The 26,331-nt window shown below is 41.6% G+C and overlaps 1 protein-coding gene across 1 annotated transcript; it reads right to left on the bottom strand.

Annotated features, from left to right (window-relative positions):
* Nucleotides 1-655: 655 nt before the first annotated feature.
* Nucleotides 656-26,331, bottom strand: LOC148906496 (uncharacterized). Its single transcript, XM_089038429.1, has 2 exons — nt 26,224-26,331; nt 656-2,106 (listed from the first exon to the last, which is right to left on the bottom strand). Exon 2 carries the CDS (start codon nt 2,102-2,104, stop codon nt 656-658), a length of 1,449 nt encoding a protein of 482 aa, XP_088894555.1. The 5' UTR covers nt 2,105-2,106; nt 26,224-26,331.

Raw genomic sequence — 26,331 nt, 5'->3', positions numbered from 1 at the left:
TAACACGATTGGCAAATTTTATGTTTTCAATCTGTAATGCAGTCAGGAGATAAATGTTCGAAAAGAATCCAAACATATCTTCTGTGACGACTGATGAGCGTTTACCTAGAAGGTGGCAAAGAAATCCAAGAGCATACTTCTCGCTACGTGTAAGATTCAATGGTATGTCCAGATCTTTTTTTCCATTTCGTAGGTCACTCAGGACATCATTACACTGACTGGCAAGTACTTCTTCCCCGTCTTCTACGCGAACACTGAAGTCATGTACTTCATCTTTTTGAAGAATCAACCAATCAAATACTGACTTGTGAAATGCTGTCACGCGATCCTTCTCAACAGGAAACAACCAATGAAGTGAGTTCAACGCATCTTTTCTTTTCTTTTTCTCTTCGCGTGGCACTTCACGCTCACTCTTGAGACAAAGAATATTGTAAAACATGTTCTTTGGCAAAGGGTTTCTGGTTGCCACAACAGCTTCAAGCATCTTATAGAACCCTTCCTCCTCTGATATGAAAGGTAGTAATACTTTTTTAAGACGACAGAAATAATTCTCATACACTGATGAGATTCCATCAGGGAACAGTTGCAAAACTTTCTCTGGTGATGCAACATTTTCTCTTTTCAAATAGTCAATGACAAAGAAAGCCACTAAGAACTAACCTTTTGTCATTTCCACTAGGTTCTTTACAAGATACCCTTTATCGTCACTGTCGCATTGTGGATAGAGGGCTTTAAGCTCCAGGCTGAAAAAAAGTTCAAGATCTTTGATATTAGATTGATCTTTTGGTCTTATTTCTACAGCAACAATTGAACCAAGTGCAGAGGTATTTGTTGAGGGTCTACTGGTTAGAATAAATCGAATCCATGAAGGTAAACATGGGAGTTTTTTCCTTAGTGCCTTCGGCAGTTCATCTTTTGGATCATGTGAACACTCGTCTAAAGCATCTATAACAACGACCAAGTTAGAGTCTTTTTGTTCCACGTTACATAATGGTTCCTCCAACAAAATGGTTAACAGCTCTTCGCAGTTCATCTCGGATATCTTCTTACCCAAATCTGTTCGCAATTTGCTTTCTAGGGCCTCTCGATAACCAGGAACAGTGTCACACATCTTCCCTGCAATGGACTGCAACATCAACCTTGGATTGTTTCTTGTGGCATTACTGAACTGAAAGAAGTGACATCCTGCAAGACATCCAAGATCCTTGTATGTCTGACAGATCTTAGCAGCAAGAGTTGATTTGCCCATACCTGGACCAGCGTTGATCAGCATTATACACGAGTCTGGTTGGTCACTGTTAACATGGGATTTGACTTGGTCTAGAATCCACTGGCGAGTGTTTTGATGGAAACACTTACATTTTGCGTTTATTTCTGGTTCAAATTCAGAAATAGCCAGCTGTTGGATCTGTTGATTCATTTGTCGTGCTTCGATGCACACATTCTTGACGTCATCTAGTTTATCCTTAATGTCTGCTGTGTCTGACTTAAGATCCTCTAGCTGCGTTTTGACATTCTTATCTGATATATACCAATCGTTGAGTAACTGGTTGTAGTCTTTCTCTCCCAAACGAGCAGACTTCAATGTATCAATATCCTCTTGTCTCAGTCCCAGTGACAGAAGGGCAGTTGACATATCTTGCCAATGTTGTTCAAAGTCGGCATCATTTATTTCAGTATTTGGTATGTGTGCTATTGTATTGTTTCTGTAGTACTTTATCCTGGCAAGGTTAGCCTCTAGTGAGTTGTCGGTTGCAGGTGGTAAGGCATCCCAACTACCTGTAGTTGCTGGTTTTGTAAGTCCACAAATATTTCTTAGAAGAACAAACAGTAAAGTGATATCAAAGTCTTTAGATTTAGGGTCGCTCCCATTTGGTGGATACAGTTTGTCCCATTGCTCGTTATTCAGTACATTCCCTTTTGGTTTCTTCAGCTTTTGTAGTGTTGTCTTGTAACCATTTAAGAAGGCTTTCAATGAAGATGGTGGATATTTACCATCAAATACAGAACAAACTGCTTGTGCGCCTCCATCGACTAGCAACCTACAAAGCTTGGTGTAGTTGATCTTTTCATCTGTTTCTTTCCACCAGCTTGCTGAAGCCATCACTGAGGAAGGGAATAAAAAAGTAATGATATCAATTAATGCTTCCATAAGGGTGAGAGGTCTTATTGTTTTTATATAAACCTACTAATTGGTCCACAAAAGAAAACAACGATTTTGAAATGAGGTTGAAATACGTGTAATTTATTTTTCACATTGTTTGTCTTTCAAAACCGGCACTTTTCACCAATAATGTTCTATCACTAATATACCACTAGTAGCTCAGCCAATCAGAAAGCAGGATTTGCGATAGACCATAGTAGGTTTATGCTAAATGATCATTCAATTTGATATTTATATTTATTGGATATACACTCGATTGCAGAAACGTTGTAGTATACATTTATACATATATCTAATTTATTCAGTATATTTAATGATATGCATAACTGAAAAATCGCTTTATTTATTGTTTGTTTCATTCAATGACTGTCAAAATATTTTTTTCTTGTCTATTAGATCGTACAGATTATAAATCAGTCGGTTTTAAGCGTTGAAAATGGTTATTTTGCATTATGCATCTCATTAGATATTTGTATAAATGTATAAATGTATACTACAACGTTTCTGCAATCGAGTGTATATCTTTTATTCAATATTCATATTGTGTAGCTCCAGAAATGATCCACACATCCCCCAATGAGGGATTTTTTAAAGACTCCCCTTACCACAGAAATTCCAATTTTTTTCCATACAAACTCCATAATCTTGTTATTTCTCTGAACCCAACCCCTATTCATATTCACAGTAATAATACATAAATTTTTTAAAGATGTTTTTTCGAGTCTGCTGTTTATTGGAATGGGGTAGACCAATTAAAAGATGAAAATAATGCCCACTAGCCTAAGAAGTCTGATAAATTATTAATTATCAAACTAAGCTTACTATTTCCCAAAAAGAAGGCTTCACAGCATTTTTTAACTAGTTTTTAAAACTGTTTTTTTACTGTACCAAATAACGTAGAGTACAAATATTGGAGGATATTTGGTAGTCGCTCCAGGCTTTCTACTGCATTATTTTTACTCAAATATTAATAGCTTGTTATAATTATAATAACATAAAATATTCCATGGGTCACTTGTATTTTCTATGTGAGTGTGTATGCAAAGAAAATATATTAAAGTGACAAGTGGGATATTCCATGGTTTGTCATGAGAAAGCATCATATAACTATTTTTATCCAAAATCATAGAAGATATGGTAAATAACTAAGATTTCAGCTCATGATGGGAAGGAAGAGTGGAATAGAGTTGCTTTCTGTCGGACGGTCGTTTAACTCGATGATTCAGACAGATTGCATCTGATTATGTTTATTCGTCTGCCATCTTAAAACTACAACCAGTAGTATAGGGGATGGGGGTTCCAGCGCAACGACCACCGGAGGATTACCCGTCTAAAGTGAGTTCCTCGATTCGTACCGCGATTACCCGCATCCCGTGTTTATGTAGTTAAATATGTTAGTCTATATATGGAGTGCGAAGATCGTAAGAGAACTTTTAAGAAAGAAGTGGACTTAAAGAAGCATTTGAAGATGAAGTCGAAATGTATGAGCAGCTATGATTGTGGATGTGGTAAGAAGTTTGAGACTAAGGTTAAATTGTTTTGGCATTGTCAGGATTGTGAGTATGACTACGACGATCTGAAAAGGGTCTGGAATTAGGTATAAGATATTTCCTATTATATAGATGGAATCCCAAAGCAATTTCGAAACGGTGTCAATACCCGGTAACGGTGAGATTGACGTTAGACAGTTTTGGCGCCAGTCAGAAAGGAAGGTTAAAAGGACTCTTCGAAAAGGCATAGAAGAATTAGGAGCCCTGAAAGCGAGTATAATGGTAGAAGTAAGTTTGTCAAAAGACGAGGTAATGACGGCAGCAATGTTGCGATCGAAGTCGTTAGTGATATTAGAGTCCACGAATCTGGGTAGGTCACTCAGCGAAGCCTTAGAAGCAATAATGGAGTCGCTGTCTAACTACACGAAAGAAGGATCAGGTTGGACAGTGGAGGAGGTAGAAGGTATGGAGGTTAGCATGGCAAGGTACGTGCCAATACGAGGAGGAAGTTACGTGCCCCTGCCGGTGTGGGTAGAAAGGAAGAAGGCAATCGTTAACGTAAAGAATGACGACAATCGCTGCTTTATGTGGGCAATACGATCCGCACTGTATCCAGTAGATAAGGATCCATGTAGACCAAGCAAGTACCCAACAGACGATTTGGAGTGGGACGGTGTGGAGTTCCCAATGCAGCTGACAGACATACCGATATTCGAGCAGGAAAATGACCTAGCCATTAACGTTTACGGAGTCAGAGACCAAACGATAGTGCCACTAGTGCTGTCAAAGAGTAAAGGAGAACGAATACACCTCTTCTACCACGGCGGACATTATTCGTGGGTCAAACATGTTAGCAGACTATTTTACAGACACACCAAACACAAAGGCAAGAAATACTTCTGCGACTGTTGTTTGTTATCCTTTACCAGCGTTAAAGCTCTAAAGGATCACGACGAAATATGTCGCGGAGTCGAAGAAGTGGCGCAACGGATCCAGATGCCCACAGATAAGAACCTATCCTACTCAGACCATCAAAAGCAGATGCAGGTGCCTTACGTGATATATGCAGACTTTGAAGCGTTGATAACTAAGGAAGAGCAGAAAAGTGGTGCCACGAATAAGGTGGGATTACACGAGATCTGCTCCTTTGGTTACATAGTAGTCAGATCAGATGGTAAGGCCGACCCTCCTGTGATTTACCGAGGTAAGAACGCAGCTAATGAGTTTCTAGAAGCATTGCGAGAAGAGGAGGAAGAGATAAGAGAACAATTAAGACGCCCAAAGAAGATGGTATTTACCAAAGAGAACCAGGAGGCTTTTACCAAGGCAAAGAAATGCCACATTTGCCAACATACGCTTCTCCAGTTTGGAAGACGAGCCAAGAAAGCGTGGGACGAAGATGGAAAGTATCTAGGAGAAGCTCATTTCAAATGTGGCAGGTATGCAAGGAAGGGGGAAAGCCCAACAAGCCTTCCACCCACTGCATTCATTGTCATAAAGCATTCGTTGAGGATTTCTATGTGGATAAGGTTAGAGATCACTGCCACATCACGGGTAAATACAGAGGTGCGGCTCATTGGAAATGTAATATAAACTTCAAAGTAGATCCAGAAATGGAAATACCCGTATTCTTTCACAATTTAAGGGGTTACGACAGTCACTTACTCTTACAAGGAACAGACGGCTCCGAAGTAAAGTGCATACCCAACAACAAAGAAAGGTACATGTCCGTAACTGTGGGCAAGCTAAAGTTCTTAGATTCGCAGCAGTTTATGGCGGACTCCTTAGCAAACTTGGTTAAATACAACACGGAGTTCCCCATTTCCAGTCAATACGGCGCGGAAAGGAAAGGAGTCTACCCATACGAATACATGGACTCCTGGGATCGATTCAAAGAACCCCTACCACCCAAAGAGAGATTCTACAGCACCCTAAACGAGTCTGGTATAAAGGACGAGGAGTACCAGCATGCGTTAGATGTGTGGGAAAAGTACTCCTGTGAGAATATGGGAGAATACCACGACATCTACCTACGTTCAGACGTAGTGCTGCTCGCAGATGTTTTCCAAAGCTTTCGAAAGATGGCAATGGAATACTACGGGTTGGATCCAGCGAACTTCTACACGGCTCCTGGGCTTAGTTGGAGTGCGCTGCTAAAGAAGACGAACGCGCAACTGGATCTCCTAACGGAATACGACATGTACCGCTTTATGGAAGACGGTATCCGCGGCGGTGTTTGCGGACCCAGCAGACGATACGCAAAAGCGAACAATCCCACGGTGGAGTACGACCCGGAGAAGCCAACCACATACATCTTCTACTTAGACGCAAACAACCTCTACGGTTGGGCAATGTCGCAGTACTTACCTGTACGCGACTTCGAATGGGACAACATAAAGCCCATAGAGTTTTACCTAAACGTAGGTAAAGAAGACGACAAAGGTTACGTGCTGGAGGTGGACCTGGAATACCCAGAGCACTTGCACGACGCGCACAATGAGTTCCCATTAGCACCAGAAGCAATAGAAATACCATTTAAGCAGCTGAGTCCGCTGCAAAAGCAAATGTGTCCCGGATACAAGCCATACAGGAAGCTAACGATGAACCTGATGGACAAGAAGAAGTACGTGGTGCATTACCGCAACCTGCAGTTCTATGTGCGCCACGGCTTACGCGTGAAGAAGATCCACCGCGTTTTGAAGTTCACGCAGGAACCATGGATGCGCTCCTACATTGACTTTAACACACAAAAGCGTACGCAGGCAAAGAATGACTTCGAAAAGAACCTGTTTAAACTAATGAACAATAGCGTATTTGGTAAGACGATGGAGAACATCCGCAAGCGCGTAAGCATAAAGATAGCCAGCACCAGAGAGGAAGCAGAAGCATACGTGTCACAGCCTGGATTCGTTAGATACGTAGAAATGTTAAACTTCTACGTGATTCACATGAAGAAAGCGAATCTATTCCTGAATAAACCCGTATACACGGGGTTTACAGTGTTAGACCTATCAAAGCTGCTCATGTATGAGTTTTACTACAACAAGCTAAAACCGAAATACTGTGATAAGTGCCGCCTTTTATACACCGACACCGATTCCTTGATACTAGAGGTGCAGACGGAAGACATTTACGAAGACTGTGTTCGCGACATCGATGAATACGACACCAGCGATTACCCACGCGACCACTTTCTTTACTCCCCTAAAAACAAGAAAGTAATCGGGAAAATGAAGGATGAGATGAAAGGAAAACCCATAGTGGAATACGTGGGCCTGAAACCCAAGATGTACAGCGTGCTAAAGCTGGACGGTGTAGAAAAGAAAGCTAAAGGCGTAAAAAAATACGTGGTTAAGAAGGACATAACCCACGATTCCTACTTAAAGGTCCTGCGTACGCGTAAGGAACAGCGACATAAAATGAACAGCCTGCGCAGCTACGGACATCAAATACACAACGTTACACAGGAGAAGGTGTCGCTGTCTGCATTTGACGGTAAGAGGTGGATGTGTGATGATGGTATCCATACGATAGCATTCGGACATCACACGATAAGCAGTTCTTCTTTGACGAACCCACGAGTGGGACCATCATGAAGATAATACAAGATGGGCTGACCCTTCTTAGCTATCGCACTTCGGATCTGGTAAGTTTCCAAAGACCAATTGGGATCCGTAGCTCTTTTGGATCCTCCTTCTAATTCACCCGGCTCATAGAGATATCGAACCGTGACATCACCTAATCTCTTTTCCTGGGGGAAGACTGCCCTCGAACTTCTGACGTAGGACTTGTGTTCCACGTGTTTCTTTTTTATAGCATCCTTGGGTTTCATTCCCGTAGCCCTGGCCGCCTCGTTGTTCAAAGCCGCGACGACCTGGGGGAGCCTCTGAGTCCATTCCCTGTTGCGTTTGGAGGGATCTTCCAGCTCTTTCCAATACTGGTACCCAAAGAGACGCTCAGCCAGGGTCTTATTGAATCTTTCGACGATGCTCTGACCCTTGTGGTACTCAGCTTCAGCTCTCCTAATCTTAGTGCTGTGGTCTTTCAGGGTCTTAGTAACCACGCCCATGAACTCTGTCCCCGCATCCACTTGCAGCAGCTTAGGCCATTTCAAGACGCGCTTATAAATCCTACCTAGGGCTTCTGCGACTTCCCCAGAATCCTTGCTGGTTATGGGTTCGGCGTCCTTGTATCTGCTTGCGATATCGACTACGGTCAAAGCGTATCTATAGGTCTTTTTTCTCACCTTATCGTGCGGTAAGAAAAGCAAATCCGCCTGATGAACTTCATTGGGGGCATTTACGGTGAAGCTGGGCCTGGGAATGTACTTAGGCACGGGAAGATAAACCTGCCAGATGGTTTGTTTTCTTAGCCAGTTCTTAGCCGTTTCTTCTGATACCCTGGCCGCGGTCGCGAGTTTCTTGATGGCCGACGCTCCTTTCCAATAGCCTTCAGGCCCGTAGTAAATCCTCTTAAGTTTGTCCTCTACGCGGCCCATTATATGAATAGAATCGCGCTTCGCTTGATTCAAGCGAAGGATAGGACAAGATTGATCTTTCGCCCGTTGAAATCCACCGTCTTTCCGTCCACTTTGATGGTGATGTTTATGCTTTCTACCAAATTAGACAAGTCATAGCTTAAAGAAATGGGAGTGTATTCTACTGGGTCAAATGGATTACCTTTGGGTAGAAACTTGGACATAAGAGAAGACTTTTCCCCATTGCTGTAACTATTGACTAAATCGCAATAGACTTCGTAAGAGGATGCGACTTTCCATTTCACAGGTATGGCTGTGTCGGTAATTGTCTTGCCCGAGGCACATAATAAAGATCCCAATGGGTCAGACTTTCCAAAAGTCATTGAATAATTTGACATAATATGTTTGAGGGTCATTTCGTGCGGCAATCCTGTGGTGAGCGTATAACCGTGTTTTGCTAATTCCTTGGCCAGTGTGATTGGTGTATAATGTCCATCGGGCAGCAATACGGCTTGATAGTTAGATCCTCCTGTATGCTCAGTGACTATGCCCCTAATCAGGTTATACCAAGAATTGTACAAAGAGCAACTTATGAGCCGAACCTTATGGGCTTTAATGGGGGGATTTAAATAAGTGGTAAAGTTATTTTTATCGCTTTCCAAAAAGACGATCATTATATTAGATACGCCAAAGCCGCGCCTCCTGCCAGCCCTGCAACTCCTACAAATACCAATTCATTGTCTTTTTGTTTCTTAGAAGGCTGGTAGTAATTCTTGAACTGAGGCTTTCTCAACCCCGTTAATGCCGCGGGGTGTGCTTGCGCATAAAGTTTGGAGGCGTAGTCTGTGTTTTCGAAGTTCTTATCCGCCTGCATTTTGTCTTGGTAGTTCTTGTCCAGCCAATCCCTGTAAGCTTGTCTTTTTTCATTCCAAGCCGCCACGTCTCGCTGATATTTCTCCAGCGCTAAGTCGTGCCTCTTCCTTTCGGCGGCTAAATCTCCGCTTTTATCGCCTCTGACTAATCTATCCAAATACTGACCACCATAATTAGCTCCAGTGAATGCTAAAGCTGCAATAACTCCACCTGCGACCACGCTAGCCATTATATATTAGAAAATCACACCGTAGGTAGGTACTTTTCCTTCCGTAGGTAATCCTTTACCATGATAGCCCCGCCTACGGCAGCGGTCATGTTAGCAAAATTAGCGAAGCTCTTGCTTGGGTCTTCAGTAAAGTCTTCTTTGAGCACTTTCTTACCTACCCAACCAATACCCGCAACGATGGAAGTAATGATAGCTGCTTCTTCAACAGTTTTCAATAACGCGGTTGACATTATATTACAAAGCGAGAAGGTTATCACTCCATTTCAGGGATTTTGCTTTTTCTCACGGGCGGCTCCGCAGGTGCGTAATGTGCTGGTTCCAATTTTACTTTTGGCTTCGTAGCCCGCCATTGTAAGTAGAGGCTGCCTGCTGCTATAGCGACTCCTAACGCGCCAATGACGTATCCCGGATTATTAAAGGATTCCTCTTCTCTTTCCTCCACCTTTTCTTCTTTTTTGGCTTTGTTCTTCCTGTTCATCTCTGCGAGCTTCTTCCCCGCGGCAACTCTGCCTGGAGATTTAGCCTTGGTAATCTTGGTATCTTCTACGGGTGGTTGTTCTTCGGTGCCACTCATCTTATATTAAGGGACTTGAAGGACTTGACAAGTAACTTGATGACGACTTGACAATGACTTGGCAATGACTTGACAACGACTTGACTAAGTACTTGAGGTGACTTGACAACGACTTGACTAAGTACTTGAGGCGACTTGATCATCAGCAAGTGCCGCCTGGAAGACCTTTTCGACTTCTCTGTCCTTCTTGAAGTCCTTCCAAGATGTTCCGAAGGAACCTAGTACCTCCTTCAAGTCGACATGCTGAGCTACGTGAAGTGCCGCAGAGGCGACTGCCATTAACTTACCGCACTTCAAAGACAACCACCCACAGGTTATCTTAAGTTCTTGGGCGATAACATAGTCATCGCTTATGTCCTTCCGCAGTTGCTCCACGTCGTCTATGGGCAGTGCAAGTCCAAGCAATTTAGTGGCAAGTCGGATAGCGGAGTCTGCTACGGCGTCCGTGGTTTTACTTGCAAGGGCAGCCTCATACCTCTTATGGAACTTTTTGACTTCCTCTTCCGACAACTTATTAACCTGCTCATGGGTAAGTTCCTTGCCTATCATTTCTTTACACTTCCCAGAAGACACGAGGATGTTAAGTTGTTCCTTGAGGTTACTTTCATCTAACTGTGTGGGGACTTCATCTAAGAGCTGCTCAATGTCCATATACATTAGGAATCATAGATTCCAACCGTGTAGGGAAACCTCAAAGAGAAGATCATCTTGGAATGTTGGTGCGTTTTTAAATGCCGCATGTATTCGTGTAACTGTTCCTTGGATATCTCACCGCCGTAGTCGCTTAAGATGGTTTCCAGGTCAGACTTGCTCGGAGTATAAAATACGACAAGTGAGCCTATGTTTTCCCTAAAAGGCTTAGAGACGCTGGTAAGCTGCTGCGAGAGCAACCAAACGCTAATATTGTCGTGTCTGCCGCTAAAGGCGAGCTTCACTAATTCGGAGGTGCGTCTTTTTACGTCGTCCCCGCAGGCGATGTCGTCCAGTATGAGGAGGGTTTGTGTATCTTTAGGGAATTGTTTGTGCCAGAACTTAAGATGTCCAGATAACTCATTGGGGTCCAAAATATCCACAAAGAAGTCATCATCTTTTACGCCTACACCCGTCCAGGTGCGGTTATTCACGTAGGTGGGGCAAAGCAGCACTATGTAGTCGAAGCGGTATCTAAAGGGTCCTAATAGCTGCTCCACGACGAACTGGGTCTTTCCGCAGCCGGTGGGTCCTACTATCAGAGCATTGCAGGGAATATGGTTCGGATCCATTATATATACGATGGACCCAGTGGACGCAGTAAGAAGGATTGCCACCGACGCAAAAGATAAAAGAGACACCATAGAAATGCAAAGGGAGGAGATCGATCGGCTGAAAGAGCGCGTGCAGGAATTGTACGATGAAATGTGCGGTCTGAAGCGCGCAGAACGGTTTGGTGCGCTGATAACTATGGCAACGTGGGCTAAGGAGTCCGTTAAGGACTTCATGCGATATCCCCTGTAGAATGTTAACAATAAGGTTAAATCTTTGTTAAGGATGCCTGGAAACTATTTCAAAGAGTGTCTCAGAATGTTGACAATAAGGTTAAATCTTTGTTAAGACACCACAGAAACTATTTAAAAAGTGTCTTAGAATGTTGACAATAAGGTTAAATCTTTGTTAAGTATATGCTATTTAAAAAGTGTCTCAGAATGTTAACAATAAGGTTAAATCTTTGTTAAAGGATGTTAAATGGAGGCTAAGATACAGTTAAGTATATATGGACTGTTCGATGTGTAAAAAGGTGTTCAGCACCAAACAAAGACTACGATACTACATTCGTCGTGGCGTTTGTACAAAGAAACCAATTAGTAAGGTTTGTAAGGATTGCGGTAAGGAATTCAGCACCGTTCAAAAGATGCAACAACATCAGGATAAACGCATTTGTGGGCTCTGTAAGGACTGTAATAAGGAATTCCACAACCCCTTCGAAATGCAGCAGCATCTGAAAAGGGGCGTCTGTAATCGAACCAGACAGTGTAGTTTCTGTAATAAGATACTTAGTAGTCGTCAACGTTTACAGACGCACCGGAGAACGCATGATTATAGGTTTCTCTCCCGCGCTTACGACTTGGAAGGCGTGGATTGCTACCAATGTGCGGATTTGATGTGTCGCTGCCCGCATGAAGAGGATTACTTAAGGAATCGCATAGATTACCATAAGAAGATAGTCCGTACTTTCCCCTCTTTTGAACGCGCCGAAGGCGTTCCGTGGACTAAAAGGGAGTATTGGAGGCAGGAGTGCGATCGTTGTGGTTGTGTCAGAGAAGAGGAACATATCTTCAACTGTCTTAACAAAGATTTAACCTAAACGTCAACATTCTGAGACACTCTTTGAAATAGTTTCCAGGCATCCTTAACAAAGATTTAACCTTATTGTCAACATTCTGAGACACTCTTTGAAATATATGATACGCAATAGCATTTCTTGGGGCCTTTAATAGTAAAGCAGGGTTTGCGCAAAGAGTCTCAAATCCTGATCTTATTTTTCTTGTTGTTTGTTAGGGATCAACATTTAACAAAACAACAATAAAAATAAGGACCCCTTTTAAAGGTATATGCTAGCCTACGCAGCCGCATTCTTTGGAGGATTCCTAATCGCCCTTTCAATATATGGACTGTATTACATGCGAACTACCAAGCGACTGCATAATCCCTGAAACCCCCGCAATTCGTGAGGAGAAAAAATACACCTGCCTTCATTGTGGCAAGGTATTCCCCGAAGAATCCTTTGTGGGGCATTGGTGCTCCGCGGATCCTAAAGCGCAGCGGACTTTAGCAGACGCGCTTAACTACAAAGAGGAGATGGAGTGACCCTCCTTTCAATGTCGAACTCCCACCTCCCATTCTTCTTACCATGCGAGCGCAGATGGGTGAATTCCTCGCCCTGTATGACGTACCTGACCCTATCAGGCGCCCACAGGGAATACTCTATGCCGTCACTGTCTTTGAGGACCAGCCGCAAGCGGTTGATATCCTCGAAGACGACATAATTTTTTATTTCATACGCAATACCTTCTATTAGATCTCGCCAATGTATTTGCCGCAGGCTCATTATACCTATGGAATATCTTTAAGTGCGTTGCCAAGGTCTCCGAGGTTTTGAAGGCCTTACAGCACCACCTGCAAGGAATTCGTAGGCGTTCTGCATACGCGGTGATCTCCCTGCAGATTTCGTCGTAGTCGCTGCTAATCATTACCTTATAACCGTTTTCTTCATACCTCTGTAAGAGGCGGCGTTGATCCTCGGATAATACCCCGTTGCCTTTTGGAGTCTTCAGCTCGATGCAGAATCCACGGTAATGGGTGTGCGCATTCAAGATCATTAAGTCGGGCTGACCGCGTTGATATCCTTTCTGCCAACACTTTATACGTTTGCCGTCCGAATCCTGCAGTTCGCCTAGACCAGGGGTCACAAGCATTTGGGGGTAAAACCTGCGGATGTAGTCCACTACCTTTTTATGCAGGTCGAATTCATTTTCTATTTTGAATACCAACTTGTTTGGACCATCAAACCGCTTCTCGACCTCGTACTTACCAGTTTTCCTAAGGGTGGGGAGTACTTCCTCGAATATCCAATCGCGGAATTCCAGCGCTCTAGGTAACTTCGAACTAAATATCAGTTCGTACAACCCAGGCTCTGAGATGAACACGGCATTTGGTTGTGTAGTAAAGGGGGAACGATTCGTTCCTCTTAACTCATCCAATCTTTTCTGGTACTTTTCAGAAACGTGATCTCTAATCGCCTTCCTGGTGTTTTCATATTCTAACGCCAGTGCCACTTCCTTTGCTTTAAAGTACAGCTTGCAGTTTGGTTTCGTTGTTTTGAAATACGCGAAGCATATTATACGTATGGAATATTTTTTTATCCTTTCGCTTGGCTCAAGGAACGCGAGCCTAGTAGGCAACGCTCTTTAGCTGATTCATTTCTACGCTCAGTTGCGCGTCTGAGACTACGAAAACGTAGCAGTTTATTTTGTCTCCGTCGCCCGCACTGGCGTTCTTGGTGCGCTTGATCTCCAATGTTATCCCATCCTGCGTATTTACTAAACGTAAACCCTGACCATGTAGGTCTTCGTCGTTCGTTGTGCGCATGTCGATCCACAGCGCGTACTTATCATTGAAGAATTCCTCAGGGTTAATTTGGTCGCCAAACTTGCGCGCGGCCTCTCTGTAAATGTCTTCAGGCTTTATTCCCTGGGAGTAAACCTTGTTTGGAACGCCGTTAATATTCACGCCGACGTTAGTAATGTTAGGGTTGTGAAAGGCTTCGGAGTCGCGCTTACCGGCCTCGTAGGGTTTAGCAAACACCAGCATTAACCCCGTGAGACTTCTTCGCGGGAGGTTAATGCTTTGATTGATAACCTCATCCGTCTTATCCAAGAAGTTAAATGTCTTATACATCACTACGTGGTCGTAAAGGAATGCCTTTCCGGCGCTATATTCCATGCCAGCGCTACGGGCCAGCTCTTCGCTGTACACCGTTTCGTACTGCAGCTCTAAGTTGGTAATAGAGTATGGGGTTGTTTTGGTAAGTGCAGTGGTCAGCCCACCAATGATGTTATTAGCATCTGCTAAAGTTACTTCAAACTGTAGCTCGGATAACTGTCTTGGGTAATACACACCGTGATTCGTAATCACTTCAAAGTCCAGTGGTATAACATACTTGCTACCATAGGCTGTCTTTATTCGCTTTGCGTCTGCCACTGCGGTTTCTCCGCTGCCGTCAGTAGGTTGCGTTTTCGTAGGTGTGCGGACCTTACGTAGAATGACACTACCAATTCCTTGTTCTATCCTTTGCGCGCGGTCAAAGGCTGTCAACCATAAGTCTTTGTACGTGGTATACAGATCGTACCTATTTAAGTCCAGCAAGGATTCCCCGGCGAACTTTACGCGCATCTTAGAAACAATGTTGCGACCCACGTTGTTAACGATAATCCTTTCATCTGTGGGGCTTGACTGTACCGCTAGGTCGAACCTTAAAGCCAAGGTACCGGGTACTAGGACTAGGTTATCCGTTAGGCGGGGCACGCCTACGTACAAGGTTTCTCCTGGCTTTGCGCTAGAAGGTGTGAATGTGACCCGGTGAAAGGTGCGTTCTGCTTTCAGCCCGCCAACCTGCTTAGGCAATACGTTGGGATTTAACTTTGAGCTTATCATATATAATGGAAGTAGAAGGAACGGATTTTGACCCCACCACCAAAGAAGGCCAAGTCGATATTAACGACGAAGAATACGAGTCTTTACTTCCTAATGACAACGTTGACGGGCAAGGCCTCTTTACGAAATTAAGACGCAAATATGGCAGCAGGGCCCGCGAGGCCTGGCGTTCCTTAGAGGATAAGTGGCAATCAAGGAACCCAGGGAGATCTATTCCGGAGTACTTGGAATTGCAAAACTTGGATTCCACGGACCTAAGAACTGAAATGCTAAGGGGGCTTTTAGACGACGTAAGGGAGAAATTTCCAAATGTGGACTTGACCCGCCTTAATTTCCAAACCGGAGATAAGGGGCAAATTCAAATCCAGTATCAAGGAAGGGATAAGTGGTATAATCTCTACCAAAGGAGAGACTCCGACAGGCTCACCAGTAATCTCCCAAAAGAAATCAAAAACGCATTAGGAAGACCTAATTTGGTGGAAAGACTAAGAGAAAACGATGAAAACACCAGCGAAGCCTTTGAAACGTTCAAGACCCTAATGCAGCGGCAACAAAAAGGCAACGAAGCGATAAGGGAAGTCGAAGGACTAAAGGAAACAATGGAGGAAAGGGAGGCAGAATACATGCGACAAAACCGACTACTCCTCGATGCTCAAAAGAGAGAACTTAACAATAAGGGCCAAAGAATAATAGAAATGAGAGAACAAACAGACAAAGCCCTACGCGATAGGGACCAAGCCCAAAAGACCTTCGAACTTGCCCTGCAAGACCTAGACATAAGCAAGGAAGAAGCTAAGAACTTACGTACCACCATAGTCGGCTCTTTGGAGGAACGGCGGCAGTTGGTTGCCGAAATTAACACTAGGGAAGGACAAATCCGGCAAAGAGATCAGGCTATTGAAGACCTGGAGGGACAAATAGAGCGGCAGCAGGAAATAATCAATGACCTAACTCGTCCCGAAGAGGAAAGGGAGGCAGCCCAAAAGGAATTAGAAGCCCTTCAGGAGAGGGTTGCGGAATTACAAGCGCAAAAGGACAACCTGGAAAGAGAATTGGGACTTACCACCAAGGAAAAGGTAAAAAGAGCCCTTTTGAAGTATGGTCTTCCGCTGGCATTTGCGGTCGCTATTTCGAGCGTAGTAGGCGTGATCTTGTCCGCGCTTAAGGCTACAGGCGCGGGCGTAAAGAAATTAGGCAGTGGACTAACGGACTTGGGAAAAAAGATGGCAGCCGGTCTTCCTGGGCTGCTGGGTAGCGTTCTTGGCCTGGCACTTAGGGCCGGCGGTGAACTGCTAAAGTTTGTGGGGAATAACATTTGGATATTAGTCGTAGCTATTGGAGTGGTACTCCTGAAGAAGATGAGGGGTTAATCTTGTCCTTGTGTATTACTGGGGGCTTATCGTCGTCGGGTACCCGAGGTGTTCTCGACTGGGGATAAGTAAAGATAGTATTCGCGCCGCCTTGATAATGCGGAACTAGCGGCAGCACGCTCATGGTGCTAATGGGCTTATGATTCCAAGTGGCATCCGTCGAAGGGTTAACAGTCGGGGCGGCATTTATTCGTATGCGGCCGTTACCATCGCTGGGGCGAACTTGAAGCTTCGCATATTGACAATTGGCTATCATATGAAAAGTTACCGGCGTTATGTCTTCCGCTTGCGGAGGAACGGGCTCCGACGAAAAATGAGCTGGATACCTATTATTACTTTTTACCCTGTATGGCGGTAATGGGTGGTTATTCTCATCAACGATCCTAAAACCGGCATTGCATGAGTACCCCGCCGAAATACAAATAGTGCACATGATCAATCCCAGGCCTCCAACCTCCACCCACAATCCGGCGTCTTGTCACTTGTCGCCCACGTACTCCTTTTCCTCCAGGTAATGGAGAAACCAATCTTCCTTCGCGTGTGGATTCATATATTTCAGCAAGTAAATTTGCTTCTAAAGGCTAAGCACCGTAAGAGTGCTAATGGTAGCGTGATTATAAGGTCGATCTCTTTGGTCATGTATGCTATTTATCGTTACTACGCCCGTGTCGTCTACTCTCATTTGCAGCTTTACCTTCCCGTGGCAATCAGCAACCATGTGGAAAGTCCAAACCGAGATGTTTTCGGCGCTGCCGGGGTTGGGCTCTACGGAGAAATGCGTAGGCTCCCTGTTGTTTGTCTTATTTCTCATAGGCTGCAGTATGCCGTTGTCATCTAGAAACCTGAAACCCACGTTGGCGTGACTACTCGTGCCAATGCAAATACTACAAAGGATTAACTTCTTTCCCGAGTAGTTCAAATTCACGGACATGCCCGTGACATCAACCCAAGACGCCTGGGTGTATTTTTTCTCGCCTGTGTAAGTCGTATAGACACAATCTACTGCAGCTACGTAGGGGTTATTCATCGCCATATATAATAACTCAGACCAATGCTCGCGGCGGCTAAGCCGGCTTTTAATAAGTTATGGTTATATTCCTCAGGTATCGTAGGCATGACCTTCTTCTTGATTACGTTTTTTGGTTTCCCTGCAGGATTCTCTACGTGCTCCTTCTTTGGCTTCTCCACGAAATGGGGAATGTTCCTAAGAGTGTCAGAGTTCACGTCGTTCACCCCAAACTTCATATCCTTAGTAGCTCGTTGAAGTTTGTTGTTGTATCCTACTACAGAGCCAGTATTTATAGATAAATTACTGGGCATTAAGCAACAACCCGGGGCTACTGCATAGTCCAACCTCGCCTTAGAATTTTGTATAGCTAGTTGGTAACGCTGTACGCCCTTGCTAATGTCGCCCTCCAAGATTGAACTTTCAAATAACATCAAGGCTTCGGCCCGCGTCTCTTCTGCGGCGCCGGTATTTCCAATTATACTCGATCGGGTATTTACTTGGGCTCCAAGGATAGAATACACGTAAGCTTCTATGCTGCGGTTCAAACGGGCAAGGCCGGCTCTAGTTAGTCCTTTGCCTACTTTGGGTATGAAATTAAAATATTGCTTTGCTTGCTCGTCGTTGACTATTTTGATGATTAGCGGGTTAGCCCCACGATACTTACCACCCTCGTCTTTAAACAGAGGCCCGTCTCTAACTTCCTTAGTGGTCTTAGCATTTGGTTCAAAGAAGGTGCTACTGTCGTGAGTTTCCTTATGATACCCGGTGTTCCATCGCAACTGCAATGCATGAACTTCCTTATCGCTTAGCTCGTGTCCGCCAATCCCCCAATAAGCCCAAATATGTCCCAAACCATTGTTAGCACCGGTAGTGCATCTAAAATCCTTCCCTACAACACCGAACTCCTTACAAAGCCTGTTATAGGCTGGAACATCGTATTTGTTATCTCTAGGATAAAACGCAGCATCTCCCGGTAAAGCGGTAACTCCCATCTCATGCAGTATTCTTCTAACCGTGAAGTGAAAATGAAACATGAATATTGAATTCTTCATCAAGTTCACACTTACACCGCAGCCGCTAGTGGCACACCAAACCGCAAAGTTTAGTTGCTGTGGCCAATAACGCATGTTAGGACCACTTAGCCATTCATGAGATTCCTTAGCAGTGGTATGAACAATGGGCACGTTTTTGAAGATATCTCGCACCTTTAACGGAAAGGAATGGTTGTTAGAGATCCGCATATTCAGCGTTAGGCCCAAGCTTGGATGTTCATCAAATGGAACCGCGGGTATCGGATAAGTACTGGTACCCAGCAATAATTCCTTTGACCAACTAGGTTTAGGTTCGACATGCAAGGGCTTATGTTCGATATAACCAGAATTCTTCAGTTGATTGTCTATCTGATTAACCAGCGTAGGTTTCAAATCCTCATTGCTGTACATCCTGGAGCCGTTGAAGTAAATCCCATCGGGTCTTCTTTCGAACTTACTAGGGTCTGCATGTGGAAACATCTTCCTAAAGGCCCTCCAATTCCAGTAATCCCGGTTGTCGTGATGTGGCTGCTCCTCAATATCATTCCCAAAAGCGTCGTACATTAGTATATATAATGGATGTTATACCATCAGCACCTCAGTTGTACCCAGATGTTCTCAATTATCACACTACGACACCCATTGAAAATGCAGAGAACTTTCGTTTGAATAAAGCAAATTTAATACTGGCTTACTTGGAAGGGCAGACACAACACTACGAAAAAGTTAGGAAGAAATACGTTAGAGCCCGGAGTACGCTACATAAGATTGCGATAACTTCAGGATCCATATCTGTTGTGTTAACGGGCTCTGGCGTTGCTACTTCGCTTACTGGGCCGGGAATAATCGTTGGAGTTCCTTTGGCCGGCGTTGGGGCAGCCTGTGGTATTATTTCAGCCGTTGCTACGGGTATTATGAAGCAGTTGTCAAGCAAAATATCCAAGCATGACACGACAATAGCTCTGTCAAGGGCTAAAGTAAATACAATTACCGATCTTGTCTCAAAGGCTTTGCGTGACAGAAAGATAGACGACGTAGAATTCTCGCTTATTCTGGCCGAAGAGGAAAAGTACGAGAAATTAAAGACGGGCATAAGGAATAAAAAAACAGTCGTAAAAGATCTTTCCGAGGAATCTCGCAAAAAGATCTACCAGGAGGCAAAAGAAGAGCTTCAAAAAAAGCTTGCTCAGTAAACATCTGCTTCGAAAAGAGCGTGACAGGATTTCGTTTACATATCGAACGACAGTCTGGAAATTACGCGTAATCTTATGCCATAAGATTTATACCATAATACACGGCATGACCTTATTTAGTAAATTATTACGCGTAATATAAATTATTTAGCGAATTATTACGCGTAATATAAATTATTTGCATGACCTTATTTGGCGAATTATTACGCGTAATTTCTCATCTTATGCCATAAGATTCGCTATCTTCTTGGAATCCATCCTAACAGGGGGTGGTTGGGGTCTATTTTGTAAAATATTTCGTAAATTACGTCAGGGTAATAAGGAATATCCTTATTCAGCCGACAAAACATCCACTCGGCTCTGCTCATATCAGAAACCTCGGGAATAGACTTACCGGTAATTTCAGACAAAAGATAGGGAATAGCTTTGTAATATTTCCCTAGTTTTGATTTTTTCAACGCTTTCCGTAGGCTTTGTGGGGTTGGCTCTTCTAAATGGTCTATGATTTTCTTCTTTACTTCGTTGTCTAAATATACCGGTCGATAACCTTGGATATGACTCATCCAGTCCCTAAAGTATTTTATTCTTTTGTATGGGGTCTTCTTACGACCTCCATTAGCGTAATACTGCTCTCTGGTAGCATTTGGTACGGCATTGCGAATATTCTTACCACACTCGTAACACTGTGCTGACGTGTCGTCTTCTATTTGCATTTTCTTACCACAACAAATATACTTATTTGGCTTAGTAGGTACAAACTTGGGTTTCAAGCACTTTACACAGAAATCATAAGCAAACTCTTTACAATCTTCGCACTCCATATATAGACTAACATATTTAACTACATAAACACGGGATGCGGGTAATCGCGGTACGAATCGAGGAACTCACTTTAGACGGGTAATCCTCCGGTGGTCGTTGCGCTGGAACCCCCATCCCCTATACTACTCAACCACATACTGTTATCCACAGGAATCTCAGTACATGACACTTTCATGTAACTGTGAAAAGCTCATGGTGCGAACACAGTCAATAAAGAAAAAATAACATATACAATAATTGATGAAGCCCAAGCCAGAGGCTCATGGGGCACACCAATCACATTGAGTGACAATCTTACTCTCCATCCACGTCAATCAAATGCCCAAGTCATGAACACGGTCATACCAAGTTCATGCACTGATATAACAATCACATTACATAAAAAATTTCCCTATATTTTAGTATCTTGAACCACGGGCTTATCAGGCTCAGTATTTGGGTGGTTGGGATACCTGTGGTGGTAAATTACTTGAACAACAGTTATCTCTAATACTATTTGAAGATTTTTGTATAAAATAAACTGTTCAAAACTGTCAAATTCATTGTCAAAATGTAGTGCAAATATATTTTCTTTCTTTTTGTGTGGTTTTCTAATGAAATTCAATGTGTAATTTCCTCGTCAATGAATGAATTTCACAATAGTAGCATATCTTTATTTACATTTGAATTTTTTAATTTTTTAATTTTTAATTTTTTTTAACGTTACTAAAACATGGAATGACCGGGAATGGGGAATGGAAGACTGGGACGAGCATCTAGCGGTATTACCCTTAAAAAGAGTTATGGCTTGCTCTTGCAATCTAGCTTTTTTTATACTGACAAATTTGCCAAAGTATTCCAAAGCAGTGGTTCGTAATCGTACTAAAAATGTTGGTTAAAAAGGAGAATCTTATTATGACAGTCTAGCTTGTGTTATAAAGTTAATTGTAGTTTCTTTAGTCATACAGTCAATTCAAAAAATGTTGTCGTCGACCAACTCAAGCCTACGCGCCTGGACCGAAAGGAACTCTGAGTAGTAATCATTGAAGCCGAGTTGACTCCATAATTTTATCTGACTAGTTTCGCCTTGTTTACAGCACGAACCTTCGTAAGCGAGCGGGAAGTGTTGAAGGAGACGTTTTTTAAATGCCTTCATATATTCGAAATTGTGAACTGAATCATAAGTTCTTTGTTTTTGTTTCCTTAACCCCAAAGACATTTGATGGATTGTTTCTCGCCATTATTATCTTATTACTAGTGGGCACAATTTATTCAGAACGAATATTTAAACCGCTTCAGTGATTTTTACCGATATTCCTTTCGGTCCAGTCGCGTAGGCTTGAGCCGGTCGACGACAACGTTTTTTGAATTGACTGTATACTTATCGACACTGATCCAAGCCTGCATATTATTATAAAATGTTGTTTCATATATGGGCCAAGTAAAATCATTCTAGCTTGCGTTATAAAGTTAATAGTTTAAATCGTTTTCCAAAAGTAGGCAGTCACCTCATAAAATGCACTAAGTAGTTGTATTGAATATCCTAGGCTTGGGTCAGTGTCTTTACAAATAATGACTTTTGGAAATTGATTTAAACTTTTTTTTAAACTTTGATTTTCCGAATTGAAATTTAATGCTGATTCCAAATCTGGAAAGAAAAATAGGGTGTCCCCAGCTCGTTTTCGAGATAATCAGCATTTAATGGAAGCCTACGCACGAGCTTTTGGAGCACCGCCGGAAGTGATTAGAAAAAAATAAAGATTCATAAGATAATAGTTATTTGCAGACTATTATATGTTTGTACGAGTGAAGGCAAGTCAATCATCCTACAATAATACATGGATATTTTCGACAAAAATACAAAGAGACACATTGGTTTTTCATATTTCGTAGTTCCGGTGCTCTTAAATAATCTCATAAAGTCGAACAAAAATCCCTACAAAAATCTATTTTTTCATGTGTTAGAAATATAAACTTTTTTCTTAAATGATGATATAACCAGGATTTTTAGGAGTTTTTTTCGAATGAGCAAAATTTGAGGGTTTTGCCCTGTTGAAGTTCAAAACGCGTATGGTTCTTCAATAAAGTCTTGTAGATTTTTCAGCGGTTTTTGAGCGCTCGCACGTCGTGGGCTCAAATCGAACGTTTAAAAGTAGGCAGCCAAATTAATATTATCAACGTTAAAGAACACTGAATAATACGAAAGCCGAGAAGGGACTTCAGACTTCAGAGATAAAAATTTCAGAGATAACAATTTCAGAGATAATGATTTCAGAGATAATAATTTCAGAGATAATAATTTCAGAGATAACAATTTCAGAGATAATAATTTCAGAGATAATAATTTCAGAGATAATAATTTCAGAGATGATAATTTCAGAGTTAATAATTTCAGAGATAATAATTTCAGAGATAACGATTTCAGAGATAATAATTTCAGAGATAAAGGCTTATTATTATATAATTACCAATGAAATATCTATTTTTCTCTATATCTACGGATTCGTGAGAGATCTTTTCATCACTTGAAGATAAAATTCGTATCTCCGCGCGCCCATGCAATATCCTCTATTTTATTTATTTATTTATTTTATTTTATTTTATTTATGCAATTACACTGATCAAGTCTTTGCTTCGTCTCCTTTAGATCGATTCGTATGCATTACGAACTCCGTTATAGCCCCTGTTCGGGGCCATAAAGTCATAACTTGAAACCTTTTTCTTCGAGTCAGTTAAAATTTAATCTATTTCTTTAACTTGTTCGCTTTCACGCTTCTTGGTAACTAACTAACTTGTATAAAGGGAATAAATTTTTTGAATCTCTCGGGACATTTATTAAACAATTCGTCCTTGCTTTGTTCTTAATATTTCACTTTGAACTTTTTTAATACCTTGTTCACGAGCTTGTTCAATTCTATGTTTTGGTCAGGTAAAAGTCATTCAATGAATTTTAATTATATTATACGAGCTATATTATCGAGTATCCACTGGCATCCACTCTAAACGAGTATAGTATTGTATGATCTAAATGCAGAACACCCGATGATATAGCTCCGATAAGAATGACTTTCACTTACCAAAAAATAGGGGCTATAACGGAGTTCGTACTGCATACATCGATCTAGGAGACGAAGCAAAGACTTGATGTCATTGCATAATAAGTTTTAAATTATTATCTCTGAAATTATTAACTCTGAAATTATTAACTCTGAAATCGTTATCTCTGAAATTATTATCTCTGAAATTATTATCTCTGAAATCGTTATCTCTGAAATTATTATCTCTGAAATTATCATCTCTGAAATTATCATCTCTGAAATCGTTATCTCTGAAATTATTATCTCTGAAGTCTGAAGTCCCTTCTCGGCTTTCGTAGAATAAAACTGTTATTTCCAATTTCATTAGTTGAGTTTAAGGTTATTACAGACTAATAATACTAATAGTAATACTTACTGATTATTCCAAAAATAGTTAAGGCAGTTTTGTTGCAAAGACAAAGCTGCTCTAATATTTAAAAGTAAAAACAAAACTTGCTTATACAAATTACTTCTTTTTTGATACCAAAAATTATATTGTTATTCATAGTAATAATTATAATATAGTTAAATAATATATGTATATTTTTGTATTTGTGATAAGTGTGTATTTTGTATATATTCATATTCAACTAATTTAATTTAAATTATGCTCATGACAAATAAGATATTACAAATGGTCCAAAGATTGTTGCATTTCACTAATAAACACTTACTGAATATTAATGTGTACAAGTAAAAAGCAATCCAACGGCTCTATAGGTCTATTTTTTTCGATGATTTTACGATATCAATATAGAGCGAAGGCATATATTTAACCCTTGAAATAAAAAATACTAGTCAACATGTAATATTCAAAAAGACACAAAAGAAAACAATGGAATTAAGGTCTACTAAAGTGTATTAGTCTAATATTTATTTCACGGGTTTAATGACTTCACTCTATTTAGCACATGAAAAATAGAAAAATTAATAGTTGTGGGTTGTAACTGAGCACAATTTCATGTAAATTCCATTGTTTTCTATTGTTTAATTAGCACTATTTTGTACTATTTAGTAATTAGTGTTCACGGATTAATTGTTTGCACTCTAGTCTCCCTTTAAATGTTGTTGGTACAAATACAGCAAAGCTTTTTGCTGCGAGCCAGGAGGCGAGCAGCAACACTAATCTTGACGATTGGGATCCCTGTGTGCCTTTGTGGATGCTATGAGAAATCTCGATTTTCTGTCACTGCCTGCGTGCCTCACGATGATTCGCCCCAGAGCCCCTCTGTCGTTCCTCCGAGTAAACCTGGAAAGAAAACCGCGCGATAATCCGTCCTGGTTCTTATGTTAAGCGGTAATCGACCTAAAATCGTGCGTTCCTTCGCTCCGCTATAGCTTGAATGATCTTCGAAGTTGGATTCTTCTTCAAATAACCCGAGGTGAGTCTTGTAGTTTAATCATGACACATTCGAACTTATTTATTGCTGGAAGCATTTATCAAGGTCACATAAACTTTAGTGAGGTTTCACGAGGAAGACAATCCCAAGACAATGTTCTTTTATGAGATTTTCAGCGCTGTTATACGTTCAGAGTTTGCCAATCGAATGCTGGAACACCGCAACCGTAGATCAGATCCTTGCCGAGGGAGATGCCACGTACTTGAGTGCCCTTGAAAGACAAATCATCCCAGATACCGAGACGTTGTCATTGACGACTTTTCTATCTGATAGAGCTCGCTGGTCTTCGCAACATGATGCAAAACAAACCAAGCCAATCGCCCATTGAGGCAACTGCTTATGCTTTTACACATATTTTCGTATCTTCTTCAAACGTTGATAAATACACTTCAATAAAAATGTTTTAATATTGTATTTCCATCTCAGTATCAGATCACCGTTGTCCCATAACTACTCGCAGCATTTTATTTGCAATTTGCAACGACTAGTTATGATATTATCTTTTGCTTCAACACACGACTATATGCTTCAGAAGTGTTATCCTCCACTAGTCTCCTCCGCAGGCATCTCTGTAGCTTTCTCTAGTTTCTCTAGCTATTAATGAGCCGGAGCCTGGGAACGAAGAAACAAAAAACCAGACGAGAGGGGGAGGGGAGGAGGGGAGAAAAAAGAAAAGGAAAAGGAAGCCCGCTCTCTAGAGAGATAGTATGTGAGAGTTTATAGAGTTGCCTGCGGAGGAGGCTAATCCTCCACTATATATGTATGGTTTTGATCAACAATACAAGCAACTGTCATCTCTAGATAATCTAGGTATTTTGTTATTTTATCCTGATACAATTAACCAACGTTCAAGTGCTTCTAAATGACGATATTTTTAAACTAAAGCTGCCTGAATCTTCGATCGTTTATTTATTTTATTTATTACAATTTAATGGTAAAAATATGTACAATCGTTGCCAAAAGTCTTGGCATATGATAATGCTTTTTCATACCAAAAGTATGCACACATTAATCCCCTATTGTTCTTCTTTTCTTATTGCGTCATTTCCAAAAGACTTGATTAATACTAAAACAAAGTGCTTGGCCGGGTATTCTGAAGTTGCTCCGACATTTGTTACTATTCCAATCCCTTTTGCTTACATTTTTCATCTATCAACTATCCTATTAAAAAAGCTCAGTGTATTTCAAAACATTATGTAAGGATATAAAGTAATAGCGATCTTGGGAAATCTGAATCAAATTTTATGCATGAAATATTTCAAGAAAATTGAAGGAAAATACAACATCAACTTCTAGAATATATTAAATATATTCCTATTTCTATGCTAAAACATTCACAACTTACCTGAATGTATTTTAAGCCATGTTCAAAGCCACACAATTCACAAATACTGGGATATTTTCATCGATATAAACTTCTCTACTCAACTTGATTCAATGTGTCTGGACGAGG

This window comes from Actinia tenebrosa, unplaced genomic scaffold (assembly GCF_029948245.1).
Source record: "Actinia tenebrosa isolate PJP-AT-01 unplaced genomic scaffold, QUT_ActTen_1.0 PGA_scaffold5__44_contigs__length_20552954, whole genome shotgun sequence".
Taxonomy (NCBI): Eukaryota; Metazoa; Cnidaria; class Anthozoa; order Actiniaria; family Actiniidae; genus Actinia; species Actinia tenebrosa.
Note: the sequence above shows the minus strand (reverse complement) of the source record. Positions and strands in the feature narration are given on the sequence as shown.